Source organism: Lissotriton helveticus, assembly GCF_964261635.1.
Source record: "Lissotriton helveticus chromosome 1_1 unlocalized genomic scaffold, aLisHel1.1 SUPER_1_unloc_5, whole genome shotgun sequence".
Lineage (NCBI taxonomy): Eukaryota > Metazoa > Chordata > Amphibia > Caudata > Salamandridae > Lissotriton > Lissotriton helveticus.
In genome coordinates, this window is record NW_027611692.1 from 2,720,679 (window position 1) to 2,748,644 (window position 27,966).

The following is a 27,966-nucleotide window of genomic DNA, read 5'->3' on the forward strand; positions in this document are numbered from 1 at the left end:
GAAGCTCGACACAGGCGTGCGCCCTCCCCCTCATCCTCCACAGACCCAGCAGGACACAGATAGTATCAGGGAAGAAGCATCCTCTGTGGAATGAATGAGTTCTTCAGGACCCCGGACCTAGCCAAGGTACGAACCACTGAGTGGATGGGCATTCTGAGCTTGAGGGATCATGAGACCGGGTGATGATTGCAGCAATGAGCCGGGGTCCCTTCCCCCTCCTCTGAGCGCATGAAGTGCGATGTCTGCCTGACACCCTCTGGACTGGAGCCGCTTCTCCCACACATTCCACTCCCCAGGGTTATGGAGATCAACACGCTTGACTGATGATCTGAAAAGGTGTCCACTGCGCGGGGAGGTGTCCGGGCCCATCTTAGCTCTCTGGGCCTGAAGCCCGGGTCTGCCACCTCAGTGGAAGTTCTAACAGAGGGGTGCGGACAGAAGCTGCTGGCTCAAAGATCCAGGAGCACTGCTACAATAAGCCAGCGACCTAGAGGGGTGGAGACTGGCCTTCTACGGTCCCACCACTGGGTGTATACAGCCGAGGCGCAGCCACTGTATACCATACGGTGGATGGATATCCCGCTATATGCAGCGGTGATCCAAGAATCGGGCTAACAGCAACTACTATCCATGTCTGGGGCCTGGAAAATTGTGGGGATGCTCCGGATGCCTTCCGGAGAGGGAGTAGTAAGGGGAGTAACTTTTTATTGTTTAGGTTAATTAAAACCATTACAAAAAATACATTAAAACAATCTCCACAAGTAGAATTAAAAGAGAAAATGTAAAAGCAAGAAATTTTAGTTAAAAAGTAACATTACTAAAATCAATAAACGTGAGTGGCCCGTTTGGTCCAAGAGGATACCACTTTGAAGGTCGGGCCCACCTTGCCTTAGCTCTGGTAGCATCACTACTCGAGCCGGGTCGGCACAATCAGGGTCTGACAGAGGTACAAGACATTCTCGCCAGTCCAACACAACTTTTGAGCAAGATCCAAAAGACTCAACCACCCCATTGAGACATCTCCAGTGTACAGACCTAGTCCCTGTGAACCCCACCTTGATGAATCTTCTGATTGAGGTCTCCAAGGGAGCACAGTATTGACACGAGCGGCAAGGCCATCTACACTACCAAGGGCATTCAAGGATCAGGGAGTTTGAACAAGGATACACTCTCTAGATTCATACCTCCCCCCCTGACACCGTGCAGACATGGGAAAAGACAGAGGGGCAAAGCCTCCGCCAACCCAGACCCGTGATGGAGAGGCGAAAGGCAGACAGCTCCACTTGTTAAGGGAAGACATTAAGCACATTTCCCTTGAATCTGCTAAAATGTTATGGAGGTCCTCGACTACCCGGGTTTACGGCTGATGGGACAAGAATGGCAAGCTGCTTCACTGGCTTGCTTCCCACCCCCTTGCCAACCAGATAGTTCGAGGAATTCGAGATACTCAAGGTCACATTTTCACAAACATTTCGGAATACTACACGGAGCTCTACTCAGCAGACTACTCACAGGCGCTAGTTTCTAGTTGTATTGTATGTCAGAGTGATGCACTGTTCTATGTTGTTGCTTACACAACCAATAAAATGTATTATTAAAAAAAAATCCATCTGGATTGAAAATTATCCTTCACCATGTATTGAAGATCTTATCATGGCTGTTAGTCAGTCCAAATGGTTTACAAAATTATATCTTAGTGCAGGTTACCATCAAGGGGTCTTGGAGAACAATCCTGTCATCTCACTTCTTTCGTCATACCTTATGGAATATTTCACTTCTGCTGCATGCCATTTGGACTGGCCTGTGTTTTTCAGAAGGTTATGTGTCGGATGTTTGTTGAAATAAATAATGTAAATGTTTTTCAGGATGATCTTCTAATTCATACAGATACAATTGAGACATGTGACAGAGCTGTGGAACGTGCTTATCTGTTTTGCAATTGGGGTCACTTAAAGAGGACAAATGCACATTTTGTGTGAATAAGATCACATATCCGGGCCATGTGCTGTCCAGTTCTGTTGCTGGCATTGTCTGTGCACCTCATCCTACTGACAAAGATATGTGTCGTTCATTTATTGGACCATGCGTGTTTTACTTCAAATACATTAAGAATTTTTCAGAGCTTATGGAATTCTTTAGGGTATTGTTAAAAAAGGGAACTGAATTTGTATGGACATCAACATGTCAGGAGAATTTTGAACTAATTAAGAGATGCCTAGTGGAAGCCCGAGCACTTCAATCGTACGATGAAGGTTGTGAAACATTACTAACAGGTGTTGCCAGTGCCTATGGTACGGGTGCTGTGTGGTCACAAGCAGATGGAGGAAAAGAAATCCCCACTGGTTTTTGCTTCAAGAAGAATGAGAGATATGGAGGGAAGATATTCAGTAATAAAGAAAGAAATGCTGGCTTGTGTGTGGGGCATATAATAGTTCAAACCATTCTTATGAGGAAGGAGGTTTTACTTAAGAACTGACCTCGGGCCCCTGGTAGATATTATTTAGGGAAATAAGAAAATCACAAGGAGCTTACAAAATGCAAGTGATTATTCACTTAAGATTTATTTTAGGAAGGAATGTATATTCAATGAAACCAACACATCTCAGCGATGTTGATTAGGGAGGAGGGGTGTCGCATAGCATGAACCTGTTATCCTGGAATGTAAATGGGCTAGGAGGGGAGATAAAAGTAGAAAGTATAAAAACCCTAGCCTGAGGTGTTGAGATAATAGGTTTGCAGGAAACCTGGCTATGCGAAAATACCCCCGTCTTTGAAGGTTTTATCCAACTACATAAGCCTGCAAGAAGGAAAAGATTTGGTCGCCCGGCTGGGGGCATTATGACTCTTGCCTCGACTAAGATAGCGAAAAGGGTCATGATTGTATATACGACATGTAAATGGTTACTGGTCAGTGATGTATCCCTGCTGGGCTCTGAAGGGTTGTATAATCACACGATAATTGTAAATGTCTACATTCAGTGGGGAACAAACGAAGAATATGAGGTAGAAATGAGACGTTTTGAAAATGATCTAGATACATTGTGTGAAAAATTTGAAAATGATACAATAATTGTAATGGGTGACTTTAACCATAAACTGAACCCCTTGAGATATGACCAGTGGTTTAAAGACCTCTTGAGCTCAAATAATATATCCCCAGCAATGTTTCCAAATTGTACTATTTCTAAAGAAGATGTGAAGTTGGGCACATATTTGGGACTAAAAGGATTGTTTTGCCTAAACGGCAGATGGGAAACAGACTGGCCGGCAAAGCAGACCTTTAAGATAGGTTCCCAACTTTGCCCGATTGATTATGTATTCATTCATGTGTGGAATTTTGAACTTATTAAGGGGTTTCAGATAACTCCTTGTGATGGTAGTGACCACAATATTCTGCCTTTTGTATTAGCAAGGGGACCCCCAAGCTCTAGAGAATTAGTTCTCCCTCAACAAGCAGAGTACCCTAAACATCGGACAACAAGACTAACAGAGCAATATATTGAAAAGCTAGCTGGATTTTTACAGGAAGTGGGTTTGGAAGATGCTAGGACTAAGAAAGTGTCTTGGTTCGATGAAAAGATAAAAGAAATGGCGCAGTAGAACTAAAAAGTAAGGAACCATGCACCATTGCTAAACAATCAATGCAAGGCAAACAGCCTAGCTGGTTTAACAGGGAGTGTTTAACTAAGAAAAGAGAAATAAGAAGAGAAGAAAGAAGTCTGAGGAAAAAACATGATCCAATAAGGCACAAAAATCTAAGTAATGTGAAGAAAGAGTATAAAACGTTAGTTAGAAATTTGAAGAGGGCATTCAAAGAGAAATGCTGGGTAAACTTGCTGGAAATTATTGAATCTAAAAGTTCTGGAATTTGATAAAGGAAACATCAGGAAAGGCTAACGGGGCTATGCCCTGTGTAGTAGAAGAAGCAGCATGGGAATAATATCTGGCGGGTGGGTATATCCGTTCCTGGAGGGAGGCTGTGGTAGATCTAAAACCTCTATTTACAACAGAAAAGGTAAATACAATCATAAGAAACTTAAACCTAACCCGTGCCGCAGGACGTGATAATCTACCATCAATTATCATAAAATTCCAGCAAGATTGGTGGGGGGATCGTTTTCCTGTATGTTTTTGGCAATAATGAAGTCAGATCCCTGAAAAGTGGAGAGGAGCAGTAATCAGACCTATCCACAAGAACGGAGACAGAAAAGCCCCAAAAAAACTACAGACTTATTAACTTACTGGATATTGGGGAAAAGGTATTTTCCAAAATAATTCTGGGCAATATGAAAGACTGGGTGGAACAGTGGTCGATCGTGCCAGTGGAACAAGGAGGTTTTATGATCGATCACTGTTTTGCACTGTGGGCTGTGACGCGGAAGTCTGTGGAAAAGCAGGGGAAGCTATGCTGCTGCTTCGTAGACTTCCGCGCGGCATTTGACCTAGTGGATAGGAGATGCCTTTGGGAGTTCTTAAGAAAATTCAATATCCCAGAGGGGTTCTTGTAAATTATCCAGGAGCTACACAAACATAACTGGGCGCAAGTCATCAAATATACAGACGGAGCTTTGACACCTAAAATATTGATTAAGAATGGACTAAGGCAGGGATGTGTATTAACCCCCTTCTTGTTTGCAATATGTGAATCGAAGTGACAGCCCTATGATGAATGGGAAACATGTTTCCTGCTTGCTGTACGCCGACGATTTGGTAATCTTCAACCAAACGGAGATTGAATTGCAAAGGAAGTTATCTGCCTTTAATGAATATTGCTTGGCTAAACGCCTGACTGTAAATACGGATACAACTAAATTCCTATGTTATGGGAAGAAAATCCAGAATTTTAATTGGTATCTGGGTTGTATGAAATTATAAATTGTGAATGAATATAGATACCTTGGTATTTGGTTTGAAAAGCCTTTAAAATGTGACATCCATCTGGTAGCCCAGAACGCCAAAGCCCATACATCAGGATGTGGGCTAAGGAAATTTAGCCATATCTACGGGGATATGTCACATAGACCATTACTGAAAGCCTATAAGGCAATGATACCCCCACAAGTGCAGTATGGGGCCGAAGTCTTGTGTTTGAGTGGGAAAAATAATTGGGACATTGGGGAAGGGAAATGTATAAAACCATTGATGTCACTACCTGGCTCCTCGATGATCCAGGCAATCCGATTGGAGCTAGGATTGACATCATGGAACATACAGGTACAAGTGGCCCTTTTAAGATTTTGGAAAAGATTAGGATCTGAGGAAGTTACAAAAGTGTCACAATGGTGTAAAGAGGAGAATTTGCACAGTGACTTAAATTGGGCCAATGTGACTAGAATGAAATTGTGCGCAATGTGCAAAAACCTAAAAGTAAAATTTGACAAGCGGACACTGTCGGTTGAAGCTTTAAATGGGGAGATTAGAACAGCAGGAAGAGAAGTATCCAGGCAAAATGACATGATATACCTGAGAAAGAAAGTATCAGTACATTATATGATGAATAGCTGGGAGAATCCGATTGGAGCTAGGATTGACATCATGGAACATACAGGTACAAGTGGCCCTTTTAAGATTTTGGAAAAGATTAGGATCTGAGGAAGTTACAAAAGTGTCACAATGGTGTAAAGAGGAGAATTTGCACAGTGACTTAAATTGGGCCAATGTGACTAGAATGAAATTGTGCGCAATGTGCAAAAACCTAAAAGTAAAATTTGACAAGCGGACACTGTCGGTTGAAGCTTTAAATGGGGAGATTAGAACAGCAGGAAGAGAAGTATCCAGGCAAAATGACATGATATACCTGAGAAAGAAAGTATCAGTACATTATATGATGAATAGCTGGGAGAATGACATGTGGTACCCCTATTTGGATAAACTACCTAACGCTGGCTTAAGAGCTGAAGTACTCAGATAGAGAATAGGAGTCAACCATTGGGTATCTCATGGAAACGGAAAAGCAGAAATGGTACAATCTGACGGTAAATGTCGCTGTGGATTAGGTATCAAGTGCCACAATTTACACATTTTATTAGACTGCCAAAAATTTTTGCCACAGGGGAAACTGTTTTTACGACCCATTTAAAAAAAAATATGGTATAACTGAGCGCCTGCTAGCAATTAAACTACTTACTGACATGCAAAACTTTGATATAGCAATCGCTATGGCAAAATATATGAAGGCGGTAAAAAGGACCCTGTTAGAACCAAATATGATTAGATAGAAATTGGCATGGAAATAAAGTGAAACATGCTCAAGTAAATTGTGTTTAGGTTGTAACACTAGCTTTAAGTTATATCTCGAGACTGTATTTCTCGTTGTAATTTTATGAGTATTTTTATAAGAAACTTGTAAGTTGTGGGAGGGAGGTAGGAATTGCCCTTTTAAGGTATTGACTTTTTAAGCGGTCTAAAGAAACGTACTTCTACTGACTTCTACTGACTGACTGACTGACAACACATCTATAGTACAGAAGAATACATCAATGTCAAAAATGTATTTAAGGAAATAACATAAAAAAACAAGCATTTGCAATGCAATAGGTTGTGCATCTGCGAGAGTTTAAGCTATTGGCATTGTAAATGACCGTGCCTTTCATTTATCAGTTTTGATAATTATCACATAAATCAAAGACAATGTCATTTACAATACCAACAGCTGAAACGCTTGAAAATGCTAGACTTATTTCATTTCAAAGAAGCGGCCACCATTGTCCTGGGCTACCTGGAAAGTGAAAGCAAACATGGTGCTCTGAATCTTGCAAGAAAACGTATAATCCCTGCACAGTTGGACAAACTAATTAAAGAAAATAGTGCTTACAGAAAAAAGAAGACATACTGTGTGACAACAGTGAGGACAGTTTTTGAACTCCCCTTATGTACTACCTCCCTTTGTTACAAACCTAAATTCAGTCGCCTTCCTGAAGCACCATATTCTACTTTTAATTTGAATTGTATAAAACGTATTAAACACTGAAGAAGCCACATACAGCTGGATCGGTCATGCTGCATGAAGGGTCGTGCAGATGTTGGTGCAGGTGGGGTGTGGAGATTTTTGGGGGAATGAAACATACTCATCTAAAAGGTGTAGGCGAGTGACAGATCTGGATACCTGCGCAAAGGCCAATCTTGTTTAGTGCTTAACAAGGGATCTCAAATTCAAATTCAAAATCTTTTATTCGATTAAGCGTTTTGTTAATCATAAAAAGTACATCATATTTAAACACTTCATCATAAAAATCACATTATTAATACATTGGTACAGTACAGGTTAAAAAAGAGAAGATAAAGAATAAAAAGTGAATACACTTTAGTTCATAAGCAGAGTTAATACAGGTGTTCAAAAATTCAACTAGGTTTCATTTCTATGGCTTTACGAATTGTTATACATGATTTCAAAAACAAGGCTAAGTTCTTTGCCACATGTTGTGATTCAAGCTGTTGTAATGCTAGAAACGCCGGGCGACAGGTCCTCAACCCCATCTGGCGCAGTACTGGTAAAACCCAGCGTTTACGCGTTTCAACATAGTAATGACAAAACAGTACTACGTGCATGGTTGTTTGGGGGGAGACCTTGTCACATGGACATTTTTCCAATTCGTGTGACCAGTTTAACATTTTTGGAAAAGTAACCAATCGAAAAAACAGATTAAAACGGAACCTGGTTAATAGGTATTTTTCGTGATTAGATATATGGTATGTTAGGTAAGGCTGTATACCTGGAGACACTTGGGCCATCAAAATATGAGCGTTGGATTGCTTGGATACTTCACCAGACAGACGGAGTTCCCTTAGATGATTGAGACATTGGTATTTCAAGGTTTTTCTGCTCATCTCGGTGATAAATGAAGGCTCGATAACATACTGTATAAGGTCCAGATCTTTCAGGAAGTTGACCACATACGCCAACCAAGGGATGTTATTCCAGGACGTCAACTCTAGACATTCTAAGATCAGGGCACGTGTGAGGTGGCATTGTGGCTTAGTCCAAATACGATGCCATAGGAGCATTGGTTGACATTTGATGTAATCTACTAGATAGTCAATCCCAAGCTCGATATGACAGCCGTATGTGGGGGCACTCTGTGGGAGGGCCAACAAATATTTGACAAAGCCATTTTGGATTTTTTGCAATTCCACCGCTTTTACGTAGCCCCATACACCGGCTCCGTATGTGGCAATGCTCAGGCATTTAGCTTGATGAATTTTAAGTAATACAGGTGGAGTTGGTTTACCCATTTTTCTGGAGAATGAGACGAGGGCAGAAGTTGCTCGTTGGTAAAGCAATTTCCTAGTTACCATCGCCCTTTTCCATGTTAGGATACCCAGATAAGGGTATTCCCTAACACGTTCCAGTTTTGATTGCTCAATGCAGAGATGTTTAGAGCTTTTTACCTTGGGCCCTGTTTGCATGACGAAGGTCTTAGTCTTGTTCACCTTTAACCCAAGTGAGAGCATGTAGTTACAATATTTATCCAGCTGCTTCTGGAGCTGTACTAGGGACCTAGCAAAAATTACGGAGTCGTCAGCGTAGAGTAATGCTGGAATAGGGCGATGGTTGATGGTAGGTAGATCCTGACTCCCTTCTAACATGGCTGCTTCCAGACCATTGGTGTATAAGTTAAATAGAAAGGGAGCCAGGACGCAGCCCTGTCTTACTCCACGGTTTATTGGAAAAGAGGATGTTAACTCTCCACCCATGCCAAATCTTACGCAAGCCGAGGCGTCAGAGTAAAGCTCGCGCAAAAATTTAATAAGGGGAGGGTCAACACCCATCTCCTCCAAAATAGACCACAGCTTGGCGTGGATTACACAGTCGAACGCCGCGCTGAGGTCAACGTAGACCATAAATAGGTTGCCCCGTTTTACCCCAACATACTTTCCTATTAAGAGTGTTAGGTTTAGGGCCTGTTCAACAGTGCCCAGTCCCTCCCGGAATCCATACTGAAGGTCGGTAATGATGTTCTTTTCTGCCGCCCAATCCTGTAAGCGGTCCAGAATTAGACGACCCGCGACTTTGCCCAGTGAATCCAGGAGGGAGATGGGCCTGTAGCAGGCAGGGTTGTTTCTCTCACCTTTTTTAAAAATTGGGAGAAGTATGGAGGAGGACCAAGAGTCCAAAAGGCCAGTATTTAAAACTGCCGCCATTAGCTGGGTGATGATTGGGGACCATAAATCGATGTTTGAAAGAAATATATCAAGTGGGGCACCGTCTGGGCCAGGGGCCTTTCCGGTTTTTGAGGAAGATAGTGCGCTTATGACCTCCCCAAGTGTGAAATGGAGGTCAATTGGATAAACCCCTTTTTTTGAGGATGCGCTCGCTGGATTGGGGTGTGCAACGCTTACCGAGGGGAGGTCACTAAAGATTTTAGAAAAGTGAGTCACCCACTCGTCCGCGGTCACAGCTACATCCAGGTGTTGATGCGAGTTTACCTCAAGTAGGAAAGGAGATTTTACTACCTGCCAGAATTGAGAGCTGTCCTTACTGTGGCAACTCTCATGTAGTTGGGCCCATAGTTTGTTTTTGTGGTCTTTTTTACAGCTAGTTTGGGCCTGCTTGTATTCAGATCTTAATTTAGCTACTTTGCTTTTGTCTCTAGTTGGATTGTGAAGCTCTTTTTTTAGAGCAGTTAAGGCTTTCCGACATGCCGTGTTGAACCATCCTGGCTCAGAGTGGCTACCCGGTTTATAAGTTCGAAATAATTCCTTCTGGATGACTTTCAGGATTTCCCCGAAGCTAGAAATAATTTGCTCGGGGGGGATTCCTCGTCAAGACAAATGTTTATCCATGGGAGTGCCTTAGTTATGACCATGCTTGATGTTACTACTGGATCTATCCTTGACCATTTCACGGAATAACCGTTGGTTCTATCCATACTCAATGCCTTTTGAGTCAATAAACTCTTCCTTATATGATGGGGAACGCTCATGGATAACTTAAGTACAATACTATTGGGGAAATGATCACCTGAGATTTCTGATCCTGTAATGAACTGAAAAAGTGTACCCTTTAAAGAGTATGAGCACAATATAAAATCTATGGTGCTAAAACAACCCCTGCCGTGAAAAGTAGGAGTCAATTCCACGGGAGGGTCTGCAAGTTCATTGGCATAAGTCATTTCCAACGACATTAAGCTATCGTTAAGGGAATCTCCTACAGGGGAGTGGGTAAAATGTGTCAGCGGGCAATCATTTTCGTCTAGAAGGCCACAATCAGATTTCTTATAATTAGGACACAACTGTACATTAAAATCCCCTCCCCATATTACGTTACACATAGTTGATGAATGCTTGGTTCGTTGTTCACTTATAAGTAGTGAAATTGCAGACACAGTTTTCACACATTCTGCGGGAGATAAATTGTTATAAAAGTTAATAAGACTATATGACGTACCGTTTTTAAAAGTAATCATAAGAATTTGATAATACGGAGTAGTACACTGGATAGAGATTTTCTTTACTGCAAGATTATTTGAAATATATACCACAAGACCCCCCATAGGTCTGCCATGTGTTGATGGGCAAGCTGGAGAATGGAATGTTATATAGCCTTGTATGTGCAGTGGGTCAATTGTCCATGTCTCTTGCAAACAAATTATCTGGTGTGAGGTAACAAATCCTAGCCAAGATGTCAATAAAATCTTAGATCGAAGACCAGCTACGTTCCAGAATAATATAGGTACTAGCTGGGTCGACGAGGTTTTATTGATACGTGCTGGTCTTCCTTTTTGAGATGGAATATTTGTGAATGCACGAAGATCAGTATTAAGAGAGGAGGACAATATCTCTCCTTGGTTGTCACATATAGTAGTAGGGCAAGGCTGACTACCAGCGCGGTGGAAGGAATGTACTTCCACTGTGTCAGTTAAGATTACTGTAGTTGGTAATAGCGTTGTTTTGGTCGATAGAATTGGGGGTAGGGAAGAACTTGATGGCGTCGAGAGGGGTAAACCTATGGGGGGAGAATTCCTATCGTCCAGGACATTAACTGTTGGTGGTCAGTCCACCATCTCCAAACAGTCAAACCTGTTATACGTAGGAACACCCCTCCAATCCGGAAGTGGGATGGTATCTCTACCTCCTTGTCCCGACCAATTTGTCCAATCCGAATTTCTATTCCAGTTCCCTACCTGAGTCCAGTTCCACTCGGGGCCTGGTGGCAGGGATTTAGCAGGAGGGTAAAAAAAGGCTAGTCTTTTCGTACCAATTCCTTCAGAAGATGTTTGAGAGCCCCATGAGGAAATATATTCTACAGTTTGGGGGTCTTCAAAGTTTATTATTATGCAGTCTCCTGGGATAGTTTTTAACTCCTTCCCTACCCAGGGGACTCTGCGAACTGAGACAACTCTATTATTAGCAAAAGGAGGAAGTGGCCGATTCATTGACAACCAGTGGAGTACCTTATTTTTTAGGGACCATCCAGGTTCTTCAGAGTTGGTGTGCAACGCTGGAACCCCGGTCATAATAACGACAAACGGGGTCGCTTCTGGGGGAAGATGAGCAGGACGAGCTCCGTTGCGTCTTGTGTTATAAGCCGCATTTTTGGAGGCTGGTGTTTTTGCTGTGGTTCGTGTGGTAGATAGGCTGGTAGGTTTGCCCGTTGGTGCGGGAGGACCAGAAAGGGAAGAAATAACAGGCTTTTTTGCAGCGGTATTAGTTACTGTTTGCTGCGCGTTTGTACTAGTTGTACCAATTGGTTTTTGATGGACCACCACTGTGGTAGTCACCGCTTTGTGGGCTTGGGGTGTTTGTTGGGGATTTGTTCCCCCTGCATTTATTGGTTTTGGGTTGTGTTGTTGAATCACAGAAAGTGAGGGCGTAGGGATCGAACTTTTCTTGGCTTTTAGTTCGGATGTTAATATAGCTAGAGATTTTTCGATCTTTGACAGCGCTAATTCAATAGGATTCAGATATAATTTAATTAAAGCCTCTATAGAGGCCAATGTATGTGTATCTTGTAAAGGGGGATCCCGCCCACTACCTATGATGCCGCTCAAGATAGGATTAAGTATGTCAGATGAGAGATTTATTATTTCTGACATTGTTGTGATAGTCGGCTGTTGAAACATTGCTGGTTGAGATAAGGGTTGGGCTAGTGAAGGAGAATGATCAATAAGTTGTGACAAGGAATCCTTACGAGAGTCAGTATTATTTAGGGAAGGGTTCTTTTTTCCTTTTTTACCCTTGCTCTTTTTCGGGATAGCACCTTCCCTCTGTCCCCTCGTGTTAGGAGACAGAAGATTCTCCTCTGGATTTGTAAAGAGAATCGGAGTTCTCTCAATTGATCGGGGAGGATGGGAGACGGAAGAGTGTGATATTTGTGTTGTGGAGAGGTCGATGGACACCGATAAATCCACGGTCCCGGGAACCGTTCTCATGTTGTAAGTCAGAGGCTAAGGTGCGCTGCGGTGTTATGGCTGATGCCAGTAGTCCCAATGAGGAGCGCTTGGCTGCAGCTAGGTCCTGTGAGACCCTCCTTTCTAGCAGGAGCACACCTTGATTTATGGCATCATTAGCTTTGGCGATGAATTGATCTATCGGCCCTATAATCTGGGCGGCATGTGTAGCTTTGCTGTTTCTAGTAATTCTGGGTGACATGTTATCAGAAACAATATACACAGTTACAGAATACAGTACAAAAGTCTGAGTTAAGCAGAGTAGTTGGATAGTTATGTTGGGGGCACACAAGATAAATTGTTAGTAAGGTGGCCCAGTCCAGTCTTACCCGGTCTTGAACGGGCTTAAACGGGCCCGCCCTTGGCCCGGGCTTCGCCCGGCGTCCCGCGAGACGGGGGTGACTGGAAATTTAAGCGCCTCCTGGCGCGCGATTGACGCAGGTTGCGCCGCAAAGAATGATGGGCAATGTAGTTTTTGACTCCCAGCACCGCGCTCCGCTCGGCGGCCTCACCCCGAGGTGGAACAGGGGTCGGGCGGCGGGAGGCGGGTGGGCAAGTGGCACAGCAGATTGGAAAGTTGAAAACTGGCTTTCAGTCTTGCCAAAGGGTCCAGGCAGCAGCAGTTCGTCTCACAGGGATCTCATAATGCCTCGTCAGGGGTAGTAAGCGCTATATCATTACATTTACTATTAAGGGTACTTAATTCCTCCTTTTGGGAAAGGAAAAAAACTTGCTTCTGTGCGCTCTCAAAGTATTTATCTAAGCCAAATGCAAAAAAATAATATGGTTCACTAACAATTATAGAGGCAGCTTTCAATTTTGACAGACTGGTAGTATGAATCACCCCCCCCCCCCGCCTCCGGGCACAGTTTATGGGCGGTGGTCTATGCAGACTCTGCCCTCCACCAAATGTCTTACACCCTGCGCACAGAGCGCTTATTGGCCTTTTTCCCTGCACCCTCTTAAAGCACCACTCATAGGTAATTGGAGGGAGCCTAGCCCTGTCCTCTTAAACTCACTACCTCTTCACCAGCGGTTTGTTGCTCTCATCTGCGGCTTCCGCCATCTTCACCAAACAGGGCGACATCATCGATTCGCTGGCTAATTATAAGGTAACAACTTTGCGTTTCTTGAAACATCAAACAATCCTTCTATGCAGCCATACTCTTCAAGAGTTTCTTTTATTGACTGCACTACTAAAAGTTTCCCCAATCCATAATGACCACCAAGTCATGTCACTTACCCTTAAAAACAAAAGAAGGACATCAGTAGGAACGTCATTATGACACATTATGTGGAATTTGCGATTTTAAGAGTCTGTGAACAAATCTGTAACTGTGTGTTTGAAGAAACCAAACAAGAACAATTTGAGTATTTCCTTTTATTGCCTTGTTATTTAATCAGACTCAAATGTTCGCTTCAATGCTGATGCACTGGTATTGGCACCACACCCGCAGGCAGGCTCTGATCCTCTTTCTTGACAGATTCAAGGGCCTCGGTGCAGTATTGATGGTCTGTGCTGAGTGTTGCCGCAAGGAAAAAACAAAACCTGTTGTCCGCCGCCTCACAGCCAACCAGACTCACCACTTGCTCAGTTGGCAGCGGTAACAACAGTCAAGGTGCCATCACTGGAAACAATGTGAGAGCCTCTCGGGAACTCTGGATTGTTTTTGTTTACGGCTGATATCGACCACCTGCTGCGCAGCTCCTTAACCCTTTCGATGCTTGTGACGGAACCATTCCGTCATCAGTCACGGCTGAGCTGTGCTGATGACGGAATGGTTCCATCACGACTGCACCCTGTTCTGGAATGTTCAGCACAGGGGCGGAATCGGCGCCGCACGGAAGCGGTTAATGCTACATTGTTGTCGATGAGCAGGCAAACAAACATGTGTCTGCCTTCTAGTGTGAGCGCGCGGTAGGAGCGTGTGAGCCTGTGAGGCAGAGAGGAGACACCATACACGTGCACATTGCCTGTCTGGGCACGCACATGGTTTGTCTCCCTTCGCGCATCGAACCCACAACAATAGTCTCGCCAAGGCGATGTAGCGCATGCACTGTGTTCGCTAGGCGAGACCTAATAACCACAAGACTGGCCTGACTGGCAACAAAAATTCAAGAATTTCATCTCACAGTTATTCATATTGCAGGAGGAAAAAACGTGAGAGCAGATTTTTTGTCAGGATACCATTTCATTGAGTCAAGCGAGAAGGATGTTTAGGATGAGGTTGAGGAATGTATCATTGCTAGTGTGGAAGATAGTTTCTTTTTTTCTGACATGGATGCATGGTGTGATGCTCTCAGAGGAGACGTTTTATTGATTTGTTGTGAAATTGATGATCACAGGTTGGGTGAAATAGAAGTCAGTTGAAAATATGTTGCAACCTTATTGTAATGTGGCAAATTAGTTATCTATAGAGAATACTTTGTTGATAGGAGGAGAGAAGTTTCACTCCTCCTGATTGCTTTAAACAAAGAAGTTTAGAAACTGCCCACTCATGTCATCTAGGAGTGTCAGCCCCTAAATGTAGGATAAAGCATGATTTTTGATGGCCTGGTTTGGATCGTAAAGTGGAAGCACCCGTGAGAGGGTGTGTGCAATGCAGTTGGAGTGATAAATGTTTGCACTCCTGTTTGAGGTGCGTAATTGGCATGTTCACACAGGACTTGGCATTTCCCCCTCCCCCTCAGTTTTAATACTTACATGATTGTCTTGCAATTATAGTTCACACCGTGAAATCTTGATTTTCAAATTGTGTTGAACTCAACGCGCTAGCCGACCATCTGGACATGGGAGGAGGGAGCCAGATTTACTACACTTATTTCGATCAGCGAGGATGAGTAAGTGGTTGTCAACAGACTGAAATCCTCTGGCTGTGAGTGTCTGTAGTTTCCAATTGAAGTTTTGATTGACCAACAGTGTTACATCAGGCCCCTCAGACCTCCCGATGAAAATGTGAGTGATTATTCACTTAAGATTTATTTTAGAATGAAGGTATATTCCAGGAAACCAACACATCTATAGTACAGAAGAATACATCAATGTCAAAAATGTATTTTAACATTAACTAGTCAATTCATAAACACTGGTAGGAAACAAGGAGCTGCTGCATCAAAAGCACAATGTAATCCCACGTCTAAAAATCATTATATGTTTGTTAAACATTCAAAGATACACAGGCTAACTACAGGGATTCCATAGACTTTCACACCAATGATTAAACGAAATCTGCAGATATATGTCCCAGAGCATGCTATTACTTGCAAGTAACCCAAGTTGCAGCTTCCCCCTAAAAGTGATTTGTGAGTTTAGCGTTTATAGAGTAATAGTGTTATTTATGTTTGGTAAAATGATGAATAAAATATATTCGGTGATAATAGAACTTTTAATTGAAGAGACAAATGAGTGAACGGCATGTTCAAAATAAGTGGTTGTTTGTATTATTTAGTGTAGAGAACAACCACTATGCTCATATCTACTTTTATTCTAGGATATTTTTTGACTAATGTTGTTGGTAGCTTGCTTATTTTGCATGTTGTGTATCAGCTTGTCTTGGCTCTTCTAATGCTTGTCACTCCTCTGGAGTAAAGCCTCTTTGCCATCCTTCTGATTGGGTAACTTGAATTGTTTGTTTTTTGGTTGAACACTCCATGTGAGTGCATGTGTTTTGGGGTTATGGATTTACGGGTTTTATCACTAATCCCTAAATCTTGCTGAAAGTACTCCTGTCAGTCCAAGCATTGTTCATTCTGTTGCTTTTACCAGTCGAGTGATCAGATGTGCTTGGATGTTGTCCTTTATAACTCTGTTTCACTCAATAAAAACAAACCTTTCTTTTCTATTAGTCCACATTATGCTCGTCTCCCAAAGTGTTTCCTGGTGCTTCTTGTTTCTTCCTACCTGTAGAGAAATGAACAATCGCTGACAATAAACGCTTTCATAATTCTACAAATATCTATGTTTTACTTCTTTCCTGCTAGCCGGGTCTTCTATCATCTACTTTTCATCATCTGGTATTTGACTGTTCCAAATAATTATAATGTTATAGTTTTCTGTAATTCATTAATCTCCCAATAACTGCACTTGTTTGCTCCTTTGTATTTCCACAGATACGTCAGTATTATTGTTAATGTACTTAAAATCTTGACGAATTCCCTACAGCTTGAGGTTTATTTCAACGTGTGATCAATGACGGTGTGTTTTTGCTTATGTCGGTGTAGAATTGATAATCGAGTAAAGGCCTTCATGCATTCAGTGCACTTGTATGGCTTTTCCCCCGTGTGCGTTCTCTGATGCATCCTTAAGTTTGAGGAGTTACGAAAACTACTTCCGCATTCGCTGCAATGATAAGGTTTTTCCCCGGTGTGTGTTCGCTGATGACTTTGCAGGATTGATAACTTAGTAAAACTCTTCACACATTCACTGCACTTGAAAAGCTTTTCCCCGGTGTGAATTCGCAAATGAATCCTTAATGCTGAAGAGTCATGAAAACTACTTCCACATTCACTGCAATGGTATGGCTTTTCCCCAGTGTGTGTTCGCTGATGACTTTGTAGGTATGATAATTGACCAAAGCTCTTCACACATTCACTGCAATGGTATGGTTTTTCCCCTGTGTGTGTTCGCTGATGCCTGTGTAAGACTGATGATTGACTAAAGCTCTTTCCACATTCACTGCACTTGAATGGTTTTTCCCCTGTGTGTGTTCGCTGATGTGTTTGTAGATATGGTAACCGACTAAAGCTCTTCACACACTCACTGCACTTGAACGGCTTTTCCCCCGTGTGTATTCGCTGATGATTCCTTAATGTTAAGGAATGTCTAAAGCTTTCTCCACAATCATTGCAATGGTATGGTTTTTCCCCTGTGTGTGTTCGCTGATGCCTGTGTAGGACTGATGATTGACTAAAGCTCTTTCCACATTCACTGCACTTGAATGGTTTTTCCCCTGTGTGTGTTCGCTGATGTGTTTGTAGATATGGTAACCGACTAAAGCTCTTCACACACTCACTGCACTTGAACGGCTTTTCCCCCGTGTGTATTCGCTGATGATTCCTTAATGTTAAGGAATGTCTAAAGCTTTCTCCACAATCATTGCAATGGTATGGTTTTTCACCAGTGTGGGTTTGCTGATGTCTTTGTAGGATTGATACATCACTAAATCTCTTCTCACATTCACTGCACTTGAATGGTTTTTCACCTGTGTGTGTTTGCTGATGGTGATTTTGTTCTGATGACAAACTAAAGTTCTTGTTGCATGTGTAAGGTTCTTCTTTCTTGGTTAATGTCTCCAAGTCTGGTATATATTTGCCTGCATCCCATGACTGTGTTTCCTGAAGGGCAAACATGGCTGATGAAGCACGTGTTCTATTCTCACATTCCCTGTATGTATGATATTTTGCACATTTGCTTTCTGATTTAATAAAGTGCAAATGTCACGAAACACCTGCCACACTCAAGGTCACCAAAAAAACGTCGCACTCATAAAGAGTGCAAGGCTTCTTTGTGGGCGATAGTGTCTTTGGAATGGTTAAATGTTATGCACAGTTAGGGATAATGATCCATCTTCCTTCTGGTCGGCACAAACTGGGACATAAACTTGTATTTCAGATAGCAGAACTCGTCTTTCTTTTACACGTCAATTGTCTGGCCCCACACCATTGTTCTTTTCTCGGGTTCCTGTGGTTTGGCTAGAAAGAGTTTACCATACACCGAGCGCACTGAATGGGCGTCTGTTATCATTTTAAGAAAGCAGAGCACTGCTGTAAACACATCATTTCAATACCAGGATCAAAGTTGGTGTTGGACACCTGTTTACAAGAGAGTTGCTTTGTCAGTGTTGTTGCCTTAATTTTCCAGCGGTTATTTCTTAGTTTTGTGGAGTGGAGGTGCTCGGCTCAGACTCTTACATTCACTGAATTGCCCTTGACAGCTTCTTCCAGGATCCGTCAGTTAACGTTCAGGTTCGTCAATATGACGTTGCTGAGGCCGCCTTGAATACTGGAGCTCAATTCTTCATTGTTTTTGTTGATTTACAGTAGTATCTTCTAAATCCATTATCATTTCATGTATTCAAGGCTTGTTTCCTGTTGGATGTAAAATGATGTTAAATTACTAAATGTAAACATGAAAGAATTAAATACATAATGTTTAAATTGTGGTACAAGACATTTCTTCTTTACCATCTTAGAACGTTACAGAAGGATTTTTCCTCATACACGGATATTTAACTAAAAGCTCTATCAAAGAAGTCACATCTTATTTACTTCAGAAAAGGAGGTGATTTGCCAGAGTTTACAAAGTAACTTAATAAAGAAAGTGCGCTCACGGAGCGCCCACATGCCACAGGTACAGGTTTAGGTAGATGCATACGGTTAAGAGTTCATTTAAACAAGAACAGATTGTAGAAAAAGAGGACTCAGGATGCGCTGCATTTTCTTCTGTTTCAGGAAGTGCATAACAAAGGTAACTCTTCAGGAAGTACATAACAAAGGTAATGCAAGGCGCATTGTGTGGAAGAAGATATACTACGTAAATTACTGTTAACCCATGTATAGGTTGTATTTCATTTTGCAGTTCATGTTATTACATTGCTCTTGTCTCTGAAGAGACGGAAACTGTGTATGTTCTGTTTATGGTGTGCCAACACCAGGTGCAGTATGTTTTTATCTTGTGGGCTTTCTTGGAATATGCTTGCAGGCAGTTTCGGTGCACCCTGTGCGCGCCTCCTGATTATTGCCTGATCATAATAATTTATTGTTTGTCAACCGTCTTCAGCGTAATGTTCTCCTACGTGGCTCAACGTGTGCTAGACTGCAGATTGTAACCCAAGGCAGGACAGTGCGGTTGGTAGCTGGCTGTTCTCACTCGAGCAATAGCAAATAAACGTTGCTTCCTGACTGCTTACAACTGTGCTTGTCCATGCTTTATTTAGAAGAGTAGTTTGGTTTAACCCCTTGTGTGCTCGTGACGGAACCGTTCCGTCACAAGCCTCGGATGGGCTGTGCTGGTGACGGAACGGTTCCGTCACGGCCCGCTCGCCGCGCCTGCGCAACGCGAATTCCGCGCCTGCGCTGAGCGTTCTATTAGGCGGGCGGGGCCGTGACGGAACCGTTCCGTCATAAGCACAGCTCACCCGAGGGCCATGACGGAGCAGTTCCGTCACTAGTACGCGAGCGCCGCGCGGCCCCCCATTCCCCCTAAGCACTGCGGCGGAATAGCCGCCGCAGCTAAGGGGTTAACAAACTGTGCCAAAACCCAGGACTACCAAGTCGGAGCCCAGTTGGAGTCGCCACCACGGTTGGAGGGCCAGGCGAACTTGATGACTTCAAAGTGTATGCCTGGAGAGGGGAGACCGGTTTCCTGCAGTTGCAGTTCACAGCAAGTGACTCGCTTGGCTGAATCCCAATGAACCAGACCTCTGTTGCCTTGACACAGTAAAATACAGTTATCAACCAGGAAAGGAGACATTGAGTTTAAAATTTTGGGTGGTTCAAGGCCCACTTGAGTGGTTGTTTGCTGGTGGTTCGAGACCCCCGACCTGATTTGACCTCATATTTAGTGACAGGTGGTTTGAGTCCCCATTTCTGTTATATCAGTTTCAATTGTGCTCCTCCTTACCACTGGTTGTTGTGTTAGTAAAATTTGTGCCTGTGTAGCAACTTTTTGTAGCGACAAGTATTTAGAAGTGCCACAGTCCACATCTCCACCCAGTAGTCCGGTGTGGTATGTAATTAAAAAAAGAGTCTCCAGGAAGGCCTATTTCTGAAACAATGGCATGAATAAACTAAATCCAATCCAGATTTGCAACAGCCAGGAGTAAGATCCTTTGAAAAAGTGAAGTTTGGTTATTTGCGACAATATTTAATGGCTAGGCAAAGACAGGGAAAGATTTGATTGTTACTATATGAGGCCTTACAATGTTGGGATGAACATGCATGGGTCAGAAACTGCGGGGTCCACTGGGAGGGAACAGTAAGGAGACAAGCACAAGCCAACAAAAGAAAGAGAACGCAGAAAACTGGTATCGATAGGACAAGAAGCAGAAATGTTGGCTTGTAAAGCTTATGCTCATAAACACATAGATCGTACATCAGTTGTCCCCTCAGTTCCCAGCGGTCACGAGGACCCCTGACAATATCCTCTACAGAAGAAGTGCAGCCGCAAGAATGAGATCTTTCTCATACTTCCCAACCCTAGAACTGCACCCACTCATCAACGATTTCTGGAGGTAGAAGGGGATGACGATGAAACCAGAAGATTTAGATAAGACACTCCAATGACCAAAGAAGAACAGGACAGGCCAGAACACATACATCATGCCATAATGAAAGAGGGTTCAAAGGCCTATGGTAACAATGTACCCGCCAATTTTAACTTTGGGATGAAGCACCACCCACTGCGAATGGTCTCTGACCAAATCTATTATATGTGTAAGGATTGGTTTATAACGTACCCCCCAAGTCCGGGTTATCCTCAATCATCCCCACTCCAAGATGCTAAAGACATTGAGGAACATTTTAAAGATACTCATTTACCCCTCTCGGCCCAGACGGCTTACCTATTGATGTTTACCAAACGGTAGACAAGATATTGAACTACATAAAATGCAGAGCCATACCTTGGCGTATTGTGTTTTTATCCAGGAGCCTAAACCGATATTTCTATTTTATGCCCTTGTTCGGTTATAATAAATAATATCCCTATAACGGCATAATAATCATATCCATATTCAGTCGTAGCACATGCTGTCACGTTAGGCAAGGCTACTTCCCCGGACTCCTAGAAAGCACAACGACTTCTCTAAACAAACCAAACCTCCAGCAACCTGGGAAATCCCCCTTGCTTTTGTTTTGATTTCGTCCTAGAACTCCTGTGAAGCACTGTAAGAATGGCCAGTTCTTAGTGACATCTTTATTGACGTCTTATGTCCAACCTTACGTCAAACCCGGCACCTTTCAGGTATAACTATACCAACGTTGCCTTAAGCAAACACACGGTGGTGGTTTTGGAGCAGAGCAGCTATCTACTTGCCCGAGAGCCCAGCTGATGCGAGAGCCCATGGATGCTGCCCCATCTCTTTTGACGCACTGAGAGAGACGCTGTCTTTTCTCCTGCCGGGAAATCTAGCTCCGGTGTTTCCAGATACCTTCGCGGGTTACTGGGATATCGAGTCCTGAGAGAGAGATACCAGACCTCCTGCTTTCTATTACCCAGGTACGGAACTGACTAAACCCTTAAAGAGAATTCTTGAGTCAGATTCTTGGCAAGCCAAACTTAACTTAAACTGCTACTTACTTACTCCTTCCCACGTATTAGGCTTAGGTCAGGTACACTGGGGTAGGCGTATTTAGAAGCACCTGTTGAGTACGTTAGTCAATGTATATATGTATGTATATATTTTATTTATTTTAAAGTATCATATGGCTAAGAAACCATATCAATGCTTTTACAGTATTATTTTATAATCCTCCTTTTACTGTACGCACTTTACTTTACTACGAGTATTGCAATTGTGGCAATTCATTTCTCTTGCATGAGGAAGAAGACTGCTCAATAAAAAAGACCTTTTATTGAAAACGCCCGTCTCTCTTTTCTCTGCACTCTGGTGAAACTAAGTAAGCACTATTGACTGAGTGAAATAGCTGTCTATTGTTTTCCCACGACTCTAGAGATACACTCTTATTCTGGGGGAGCAAAGTTGTCATGTTTTATGGTTGTCAGAAGCTAATCCCTTCTTGTCTATCCAGGGAGGTTAAACTCCTCCTCGTTGTTTCGAGAAAGTTTCTAGTGACCTGTGAGCTAGCTGGCAAACCTTAAGTCTAATATAGTCAGTAGAGATCTAGTCGACCTCAGTCCTACGTCTAAGCTGCTGTTTATATTATTCCAATGCGCAGAGCCTATTGGGAATATAGGAACTATACTACATGGCGCCCAACGTTTGGCAAGGCGATAAATCTAACGCAAGACGTTAGAGTAACTCAGTCGTGCTTTTTCACACAGACCCTTTTTGCCGTAAATACTCCAAAAGACGTCTGGAGTGGGTAAAAGGTTAAAAACCGCTGGAACTTAGTAGGAAGAGATTCCTATGTATAGTTTTTGGTTTAGTCAACGTTGAAGGATACAGTGTTCCAAAATATTGTGCACCTAAACTTTGTTTCCTTGAAACGTGATCTGCAACAAAGACCTTTTTGTCAGTAAAAATGTCAGAAAGTGAAGACGAAAGGGAGGCAGCTAGAATAGCAGCTCAAATTCTAGTGGATGACACAAGTCTCCGAGACAATGACCCGAATGTTATACTCATTCCGGTCAACATAAGAAAAACTATAACTCTTAAACTTATAGAAAATGGACTAACACCGAGAGGCGGAATAGTCGTATTCGTAATTGAGGCCCATGAATATCGGCAGACAGAGGTATTCTATCCATGGATAAACTTTCCCGCAGCAAACGCTGTCACACACGACTTCCACTATTACAAAATAGAGGAACCTCCGGATGAATACACTCCTTTTGAGGAGGTTGAAATCCCATTAAAATACCAAGAGCACCTGCTCTGGTTTAAAGGCGCCCTAAAACATAATAATCACATCACCAGGCTCGGTCCACTAGGTAGACCAGGAGCAACGTGGCCGGTTCTAGCCAGCTACACACCACAGCCAGACATTGAAAAAATGTCAGTATCAGAACTTTTAGCACAGCTAAAACAACTAATTAACATACATAGACAATTAGTCCAATATGTAATGCGGACTTCAACAATCCAACCAGCTATTAACATTCCACAGCTGACCCCTCATCAGGGGAACACAAACAAAATAACACCACTGAACATATAATCATGTCTGGGTAAAGTACCCGTAAAACGGGAACAAATTCCATTCTGGTTAGCACAAAAAATAACTCAAATAGAGGCAGTATTTCCGGATACTACCCCTACCGAGAAACACAGAATTCTGACTATCTGTCTTCCAATGGGGATGGCACCACATGTGGAGGACTGTGACACTTGGGGTACAGTCTTTGCTTCCATTTACACAAAAACACATGGTGTTCCGTCTATGGCGATAATACCAGATGTGCTAAGACAGATTCAAAATGAATACGGTCCAGAACCTGCTTTAACTCTGGGTATGAAATTACTGAAAGACTTCAAGAAGGTCTCGGCTATATTATTAGCCAACATAAAAGGAGAAGCAGCATCTGTGGCGATCCGCCAGAAAGTGAAAGAAACAGATATAGCAGACCAACCAATTGAACTTGCCAGAATCATAGAAAAATCCTATGAAGAACTAGGAAGAGATAGTTTGGGTGGGAAACCAGTAAAACCCCAACTAACTGAAAATCCTGAAAAGATATTTATTTAAAATAATCTAAACACTCCAAAAAAGAGCTGGGATGGAAATAAACAATCCACTCCCAAAGAAAAAAGATTCCAGTCCAGAGGAAGGTCTCCTCGGCGGAGAGAAAGATCTCCGGACCAAGGACACAAGTCTCCCCAGATGGAGTCCTCTGAGAAAAGATACAACCTTAGAAATAGGGATAATCTGAAGAAACCTGATAGATATCAAGATATTGATACACGTCCCTCTTGATCTTTTCAGACTTCCTCGCAGAAATCGGAAAAAAGAGGACGGTCAGAACACAGGGAAGAGCACGTCAAGTCCAAAGACAAGGAACCTGCTCATCAAAGTAAAAAATTACAATTTCCAAGAAAGAAGGTAGCCAGTATTAAAATAATCAAACATGCCGAGGATACTGAGGACACAACTGAAAAACGGAGAGTGGGCCCAGACAATGCTAGACAGCGCAGCAGAAGTGACAATAGCTCGCAAGATCTTGATAAATCATCTGGAGACAGTGGGCACAAATGAATACATTCAGGTGGAAACTGCAGACACCAGAGTTAGCAAACCTCATAAAATATACGAAATAACATTACGTATAGAGGGAGATAAGACTAGGAAAGTAAGGGGTCTGTTTTGGGATAACCTTTCCAAAGGCTATGACATCCTTTTAGCTGAGAAAGACTGGCCACCAGAGTTTGTCAGGGAGTGCCCTCATGGCGAAGAAATGATTATGCCTGCCTTCTCAAATCATATTCCAATTCATAAAAAATATACATATGCAAGAAAATGGGCAGTAGCCCAAGCTCCTGCATTATATATAAATCATGTAGGATGTGATGAGAACTCTCCTCCTCACAAAATCCAGTTAAAATGTCAACCAACTGCACAAAGGCAGTACCCAATTAAGCAAGAAGCTAAAAAACAAGTCAGGGAGATCTTAGATCAACTTGAATACCAGGGGGTGATTGAAACATGCACCTCACAAATGAACAATCCTTTGTTTCCTGTCTCCAAGCCAGACGAATCATATCGTCTAGTTTTGGACTACAGACACCTTAACTCATGTTGCAAGACATTTGCAGTACAAAACTCACACAGTGCAGCACTAATGAATAACATCGTGCGCAAAAAATACAAAACGACATTAGACATCTCTAATGGATTCTTTTGTCAAAACATTGCACCTGAAAGCAGGTATTTGACCGCTTTCTCAATAATGGGGTCGCAGAAATTTCTGTCGACTCCCACAGGGATTCAAGAGTAGCCCAGGATTATTGTCAGCAAGAGTAACAGAGTTACTACAAATATATGATGATGAAGCATTATCTTATGTCGTTGACATCTACCTCACAGACGATGACTTGGATACTCACTTGAAAAGAGTGAACACCATAATACTTGGGTTCGCAGCAGAGGGTTACAAATTCAACTTTAAAAAGTCACGAATTGCCCATCTAACAGTCCTGTTTTTAGGATATGAATTATCAAGTGAAGGCAAAAGCCTAGCAGACAATTTCTTAGAGAAATGCGCTGTACTCCAAGCACCAAAAACGCTGAAGAACTTACAATCAATACTAGGTTTCCTGAATTTCAGAAGAACTTACATTCTAAACTATGCAGAGAGGGTTAAACCTCTCTATGAACTAATAAAACCTGATTTTAAACCAATCAATTGGACTCAAAAACACACAGAAATTTTGAGATCATTGCAAACAGACATGTTAGCTAAAACAAAATTGCAAACTCGCGATAATACACACAACCTTGTAACCCGAGTCATCCCAGGAAGATGCGGATTCACGTACCTGACCTCTAATGAGGGATAAACTGTACCAATAGCTTACAAATCACATTTGTACACAAAAGCTGAAATTAAATTTAGTTCAACGGAAAAAATTCTAACTGCGGTTCTGACTGCTGTAGCAAAAGAAAGAGCCCTAGCACAAGGTAAACGAATAATAATCGTTACACCAGTACCAGCCCTAGAAGCGGTAACAAAAGCAAGCATTCCGAATGCTAAAGCACTACATCCGAGATGGATCCAATGGGTTAATTCTCTTGCTGCAACAGACGTAGTATATGAATTTGAGGCTAATTTAAAAACACAAGAATTTATACAATATGAATATGAATGTCCTCTGCCAACCGAAATCCTACCTCTAGAACACTACGGCTGTAGAATATATACAGACGGATCAACACAGCCCGCAGTTGGGGGTAAACAAGCTTACAGTGCTGCGTGCGTGATTGTTAAAGGTCGTTGGCACGAAGGAAAATTTAGACCACTGGTCACTAAAACACAATCTCTAGGAGAATGTACAGCTCAGCGAGCTGAACTACTAGCATTTTAAATGGCCCTTTAAAATACCTATCGCGAATTCCCCACACTCATAGTGTCCGATTCATATTACTGCGTTCAGTCCTATAATGAATACCTGAAGAACTGGGTTCAAAACGGTTTCAAAGATGCAAAAGGTGGCACAATCAAGCATAAAACGCTTTGGGAACAAGTAGTTCTTTTACAGAAAGAACTACAAAAGACTCACGTGATACATACACTGAGTCATCAACGTGATGGCGTTCACGTTGCGGGGAATTGATTGGCTGATGAAGCCGCAAAGGCAGCTGTGCAAACGGCTTCAGTAGCTGCTATCACCCGGTCAAAAACAAAAATAGACAGCGATATAATGCAAGCAGTCAGTGCGTCAGTAAAACAGGACAGAAAAACACTCCCGAAAGGCTTTCCAGTAAAGTACTCATACATAACTGATGCGAATAATGTTCCTTTTGCTCGAATCCCTGGAGTGGGGGATAGGGCAATTCCAAATATGGAACACAGGTTAGGACTAATTACAGCGGCACACGAAGGACTGGCTTCTGCACATGCTCGTGTTTCCGCCACAATATCGTTATTAAAACAGAGATATTGGTGGCCACGCATGAGAATAGAAACTAAGAACTATGTTCTAGAATGCGAAATATGCCAAAGAATGAAAGTATCAACAGTGAAACGACCAGCACAGACGCCTCTTCTAATCTCCGATAAACCATTAGCTTGGGTTTACCTGGACCACTGTGGTCCCTTACAAAGGGATGGTAACTATAAATATATCATGGTCGCAGTGGATTCCTGCACGAGATTCATTTGGATGTGGCCCCAGCGCTCGGCTGATGCCAGAACTGTTATAAAAGATTTGCGAGTCTATATCGGCACATACGCAATTGGCATGCTACATTCTAACCAGGGTCCTGCTTTTAGCTCTCGAGCTTATAAGGAGGACATGACCAGCATGGGCATTGCATTGCGGTACTCTTGTCCCTTCCATCCTGAGGGAAATGGGATTGTGGAAAGAAAAAACCGAGACATAAAGCAATCTATAACGACGAGGGTATTAGGTTCGGGTGATGGGTGGGTCCAACATTTAACAAGTGTCCAACGTAGTCTTAATAATCTGCCAAGAAATTCACTAAAAGGTTTCAGTCCGTACGAACTATTGTTCGGTACTAGAATGCATATTCAGGACTTAGATAGTCAGACTTCAGTGGTAGAAGAAAAATGCTTTGACATCAAAGATCGTTTGGCTATTTTACAGGACTTAAATGAAACAAGAAAAGACCTGAGCAACGTAAAGTTAAAACAGCAGCCAACAACCACTGAAGATAAACCACCTGTCCCAGCAAGGCCTGTCTGGATTCCAAAAATTGGGGATCTGGTCAGAGAGAAGATTGCGGTGAAGAAGGAATTTGGGCCTTCTTACAGAAAAGCAGTACCTGTCTTAGCTGTCAGCGGAACAAGATCAGTTGTGCTACCGCCCCTTGCTGGTAAAAAGGAGAACCGAGTTGTATCCATCGACCTGGTAAAACCACAATCATGTGGCCAATAATAAGTAGTAGGCCCAGTGGACTCCCAAGAAGTAGCAGAACACCAAAACTTGCTACTATAAAAGAGGTTCAAACTGAGAGACTAATCACATTTGATAAACCTACAGTGAATAAAAAAGGACTATGCAACAAAGCCATGGAACTTGTGCCTCTTGAAACCCAAATTGCAACAGTTCGTCAAGAAACACCAGTCTACAACGATGTAGCCTCAGTCTATGCTAATGAAACAAAGAAAATTCCAAAAGCAAATAAAAATCCGGAAGCGATTCCAACAATTGACAGAACTGCATCTGGCTACTTCATCAATTTCGATGACTTTTCTGAGGATCCTAGCGAGCCTGAAGAA

General features: G+C 42.5%; 1 protein-coding gene and 1 long non-coding RNA gene across 2 annotated transcripts in view; one reads left to right on the plus strand and one right to left on the minus strand.

Annotated features, from left to right (window-relative positions):
• The window catches only part of LOC144806148 (uncharacterized), a 1,180,470-nt gene that overhangs the window by 291,816 nt on the left and 860,688 nt on the right, over window positions 1–27,966 (plus strand). The gene's annotated exons all lie outside the window — the stretch shown is intronic.
• LOC144806133 (uncharacterized) overlaps window positions 16,560–27,966 on the minus strand; it is a 169,164-nt gene continuing 157,757 nt past the window's right edge. Inside the window, 1 exon segment of the mRNA XM_078672563.1 lies at window positions 16,560–17,553. Coding sequence (XP_078528689.1) covers window positions 16,560–17,553 — 994 coding nt within the window.